Raw genomic sequence first — 6,000 nt, forward strand, 5'->3', positions numbered from 1 at the left:
ACGTTGAAGAGTCACGCAATATGAGGCTGCAGTGATGGTCATGCCACGTTCCATGAATTCCACCAACAGAACTCCATTCCGGTCCCAGAACACAGTAGCGATACACTTTCTGTTGGAGAAGGTTCACTTGAACTTCTTTGGTTTACTGGGAGAATGAGAATGCATCCGCTGTTTGGATTGTTCTTTTGTTTCTTCAGTTTTGAAATGGACCCATGTCTCGTCCCCTGTGACAATTTTGTTCAAAAAATCTTCTCCTTCATTGTGGTAGCGCTGGAGAAACGTTAGGGAAGCGTCCATTCTCATTGTTTTGTGATGGTTGGACAGCATCTTGGGAAAACCCATCTCTCACACAGTTTGCGGTACTGAAGTCTCACTCAAAATGGTATAGAGAGCTGACCTTGAAAGTTCAGGAAACGAATCACTCAATACTGAGTGCTTTCTTCCCTGATCGCCTGCATCATGAACATTTGCACGTCCTGCTTTAAAGTTCCTGCACCATTGTCGCACTCTGCTGTCACTTATTGAAGTTTCACCATACACATTACTTATTCGTCTATGAATTTCAGCTGCATTACACCCCTCAGCCTGAAGAAATCGAATTTCACACTTGGGCGGGAGATGTCATTGTTGTAGACATGTTTATGTACTAGCTGCATGTTCAGAACTAAAAGTGACGCGGCGTGATTGAAGGCAATACTAGAGATGCTGCGCAACACATATGTGCAAAGGTTCATCCGATTTTCGTGCAGGTTTTTATTTCGCGACCGATCAGACCTTGAAAAAAAAATAACTATCATACTTTGATAATACTATTCTTTATTTTACCATGGTGGATATACAGAGTTTTAAATATGACAGTAGTATATGCATACTAACAATTTTAAAACTTTAACTACATTTTTTAACTATTTATTATCTATAATTATAATATAGATAATGATAATTATAATAGATGACTATAAGTATAAGTATTTTATAAAAGTTGGTCTGCTGATCGTGTATATATACATATATAATTAATTTTATGTTTGACTAATTTATATATTGTTAATTTTGTTAGGGAACAATTAAATATATGGCTCCAGAATTGTTATGTGGTAGTTCAATAACAGGAAAGGCTGATATATTTTCTCTTGGAGTTACTATGTGGCAGTTGTTACATGAAGAAACACCATACAGTGGGGAAGACTTGGATATAATTGCCTATAAGGTTTAACATTTATTTTAATCCTTTAATGATATTTTACTAGAATTAGTAGTTATTATGTAATTGTATTTTTGTGCATACTTGAAAAATTTCTTTGAAATTTTCTTTGGTGAAAAATATAAATTATTATTGAAATTCTGCTCAGAAATTACATTAAGGACAGAGATCAGAGATAGAATGACTACAAACAAAACAAAGACGTGGAAATTTCTTTGTGAGACATTTATCACACTTATTTTCATAGTTGAATACAAAAAAGATCAAACTCTTAACTGCAAACCTAAGTGCTTCATTTTATAAGAAATGATAATTTTTTGTACCTTGTTTCTTCAGAATTGTATTGCTAATATTATAAAATAACAAGAAATCAAGGATTTCAAACAATCAAGGATATTAACTCAAACAAATTTTAGGAGTATACATATAAATATTCTTTGGGTAGAAATTTAAGAGAAAATGAATTATCTAGCTAGACAATAAGAATGTTTTTATGAAATTTTCCTCCTGAAAAGAAATTTATTTGAAACTCCCAGTCAAAGTCAAATGCAAAAGCTACTATAAGTGTATAATAGGCCCAATCATCTTATTGTAAATTTTCTGTGTTTTTAAAATGTTTATCAAAATAATTGTCTGTTTTCTTGAATGGCATGAGAATATCATAGCTCTCCCTCTTTCTCTCTATTTCTTTCTTTCTTTTTTTGCTCATACATGTATGTATAAATACATTATTAAAAATCTGATGTGGACACCACATGACTTCCTTCTACGCCTATTAAATTGCATATACACATTTTTAAAAGTACATAAAATGTTACTTCACTAGTAACTTCTGATTTTTTTTCATTTATTTTTTTAAATTATTTATTGTAAAAATTCTTTTATAATCAGAGGTTAATTAATAAATCAATATATTTAAATTAAAATAAAGAAGTTAGAAAAAAAGAAGAAAATGTTGCAAACAAAAATGAACAGGAAGAAAATGTTGCAAACAAAAAAATAACAGGAAGAAAATGTTGCAAAAAAAGAAAGAATAAAACGATTAAAAGAAGATAATAAATATAAAGAGGAAGAAAATGTTAAGATCAAGGAAAGAAAATAAAAAGATTAAGAGAGGATGATGAATATAAAGAGAGAAAATTTGAAAACTAGAGAATGTGCACGCAAATTAAGATTAGAAGAATTATATCAAACCAAAAAGTGATTAAATGATTGGCAACAAAAAGAAATAAATGAAATGATGATCAACTCTGACTTAGGGAGAATATTGTCTGACAATATCAGAAGAGTAATGAACTAAAAGATAAGAATTTTTTGCAATTTATCAATGATCGGGCATGTATGTCTCAATGTATATGTTCTTGTGAGGGTCTATTTTTCAGTCACGCTGTAGTTAACATTAATGTAGATAATTAAATGTAGACATTAAATTAATGCAGATAATTAAATAAGGTTTAACAGAAATTAAACTAGAAAATCCAAAAATAATATAATTAAAATTGTAATTTTCAATTAAAATTAAACAATCAGATGTTTCACCAAATCTATTACATATACACATATGTAATAATGCCTATCAAATTATACATACACATTTTTAAAAGTACATAAAATTTTATTTCACAAATAACTTCTATTTTTTTTAATATTTTTTTTTTATTGTTATTATTGAATAATTATTTATTGTAAAAATCCTTTTACAATCACTGGTTAATAATTATTGATAAATCAATATATTTAAATTAAAAAAAAAAGTTAAAAAAAAGAAAAGGAAGTGACTTCCCTTGTAAGATCCAAATAGTTCATTAATTAAAATTTTATTTGGCTATAACTCTGGAACCAGTGAAAATAAGTACCATTTATGATATATCGTTGAAAAGCTCTCAATGAGGGCTTATTACTGCAATTAAGAAAAAGTCCAAAATCCAAATGTTTTTGGATTTTGGGCTTTTTTGGACACTTTTGGTTCAGTTGATTGCAATCAAAAGGAGAGGTGCACAACTAAATGTTACAACAGTTGTAAATCCAAAATTTCAACATATTTCAGCTAATCATTCTTGAGTTATGTGAGATACATACGTACAGATGTCACGCCGAGACAAGTCAAAATGGATTCAGGGATGGTCAAAATGTATATTTACATTGAAATCTGAAAACCGAAATTTTTCGTGATCACAATACTTCTTTCATACAAGGAAGTAATATATTAACCAAAAAGTGATAGAAAGTTCAATAAAATTTTATGAATTCAAAAAAAGCTGTGTAAATATACAAACGTCATTATAGTTTTAAAATTAGATATATTCTCTCCAAGCACATAACTGGAACTGACAGGTTTTCAGAAAAGCAAAATATTCTATTTAATCACTGTTTGGTTTTTTTTTAATTCTTTAGTAATGAAATAAAAAATAGTGGATTTTTATGTCATGGAACACAGTTGGTTTCAAAAACATTAATATGTTGTAGTAGCTTTACTACAAAATACTTTTTTAGTATTTGTATCTATTGTGTTAGCATAATCTAGAAAAAGTATTGGTCCTTTCTCTATTGAATTGATGAACAAACAACCATATTGCTATATGAATCATTGTAGGTTCAGTTGCACATGTGTAGACATAACAAATAACATTATTGAGGGAACCATTTGTTAATTTTTCATGTACCTGGAGTTTTGGTTATACTTCCTTCTAGCTCATGCATTATTATATTCAATAGTAGAAGTTGATGTAATTTATAAATATAAAGTGTGTTACTACTTCAGTTGCCATTAAGAATGAAACCTGTTGTCATTATTCTGTTAAACGGTGTCAGATGGCATAGATGAGACAAGAGTAGATAATGAAGCTCAACCCATTTTCTTTCCACCTACATTACAGTATAACTTTGTTTATCCAGATCCCATATATCCAGATTTTCCTCACCAATAACAGCAAATCATTTCAGCTCTTCTAAGCAGATGTTCTGGAATCACAATTTTAAATACTTAGAAGATGAGCCAATCATATTAAATTTATACAGATGAAATCAAAACACAAATGAATTAAATGGAGCTTATTGAATTATCAATAATGTCTAGCTAGTGTAAATGACCAAACTACCATTATTTTTTTATTACAGAGTACTGGAAACAATTACATTTGTATATTATTTTTTACAGAATTTTAAAACTCCCATTTATTTTAGTCCATTTTGTTTCAGGTTGGTACAATGTTGTGAAATACAAACTGTTTTGTTGAATGAATTTAATATACTATAATATTTTCATTATCAATTCAAATTTTTCATATTCATTCTCAATAAATAAAAGACTTATTATGTTATAGACCCATCAGTTTGAAGTATGTGCTTGTATAAAGTTTAGTAGTAGCCACTATAGGATATTAAATTTGCCCATTCCATTCTTTGCTCAAAGAAATACGATGTAGTGACTGTATTATTAATGCATTTCATATTTTGTGGGTCTATTTTCTAAATAAGTAATAATAATAATCTAAATAAGTTAAGTTTATACTAAATGATATTGATTTAAAATTACATACATCTAAAAGAATTTTGAATACATTTTGTATTTTACACTTTACACTTACTATGTGATTCAATAGGCTAAATTACATTTCTGGTTTATCTACACACATGTTTAGCAAGACCGCATTTGATCCCATCTAGTCAGGGTGAACAGAATTGTACTGTACTTTTTGTCTAAATTGTTGGTAGATTTTTCATATTTTTTTCTAGAATCACTGTGAACAGAGATTTTTAAGGCTCTACACTATAATCTAGTTTAGTTGTTTCAAGTTAAATTGCTGTAAGTATTAAATTTACATCATAATAGAATATTGATTTTTAATTTTTTTTTATTTTATTTAAATATATACCAATCAATTTTCTTTTGATTAGGTAGTTTCACAAAATTATAGGCCAAGAAATTTTGAAATTAACTCAAACAGAGAAGAACGTTTCATTGATTTATATAAACTGTGTTGGCATCACAAACCAGAAATGAGACCTAATCTATCATCAATTATAAAAAAACTGGAAGAAATACACAAATTGAAATGAATTATATATATATAAAATAACCAAAATTTTTAAAAAGGCTGTGTAAAACAACTTAAATTTTATGAACTGATATTACAAGTATAATTTTTATGAACCGAGTTACAGTTTTGTTCATTTGCAAAAATAATTACTAACATTAAATAAGTATCTGTTCAAAATTTATTTTTGTTTTGGGATATATGTTGTAATAGTTTTTAATTTTTTATGAGGTGTGCTTTAATATTTTATTAAATTTAAGTCTTTAATATTATACGCTTTATTTATTGTTGTATTAATTCAGTAAATACAATTTTACTTGTTAAAAAAAGTTAATATTATTTTGTTGATCAATTTTCCTATCAGTCATTCCTATTTTTTTTATCCCCATTTTCCTTTTTCATTCCATTTTATAAGTAATTAGGTATTTCATTTATTCCTTTGTTTTTTCTTTCACATTTAGTACTTTTGCAGAGATTTCTGCTTCATCAGAATGTTTCATGTAGATTTAAATGAAAAATATTTTAAGATGTAGAAAGTTTGTTTACATCTCTGTCACTGATAGAAAATGAACTATGCTGCTATTATTAATATATATCTGAGATACTGAATGTATAATTTTTTGCACCATAATTCGAATTAAGAGACAAACAGTATTTTTTTTATTTCTTCATTAGAGTTATTAATACGATTATATTACTAACAAAATAAGTATTTTGAGAATATTTAACTTATGAAATTTCTTTTAAAAGTAACAATAA

At 27.6% G+C, this 6,000-nt stretch overlaps 1 protein-coding gene across 3 annotated transcripts in view; it reads left to right on the forward strand.

Annotated features, from left to right (window-relative positions):
- Positions 1-5,575, forward strand: part of Mos (proto-oncogene serine/threonine-protein kinase mos) — a 33,015-nt gene extending 27,440 nt beyond the window's left edge. Inside the window, exons 5-6 of one of the 3 annotated variants that reach the window (XM_075374286.1) lie at positions 1,061-1,210; positions 5,106-5,575. In XM_075374286.1, the coding sequence (XP_075230401.1) occupies positions 1,061-1,210; positions 5,106-5,207 (252 nt within the window). In that variant the 3' untranslated portion in view covers positions 5,208-5,575. The other 2 variants (XM_075374288.1, XM_075374285.1) reach the window with 2 other exon arrangements.
- The last annotated feature ends 425 nt before the right edge of the window (positions 5,576-6,000 follow it).

Source organism: Lycorma delicatula, chromosome 8 (genome assembly GCF_047948215.1).
Source record: "Lycorma delicatula isolate Av1 chromosome 8, ASM4794821v1, whole genome shotgun sequence".
Lineage (NCBI taxonomy): Eukaryota > Metazoa > Arthropoda > Insecta > Hemiptera > Fulgoridae > Lycorma > Lycorma delicatula.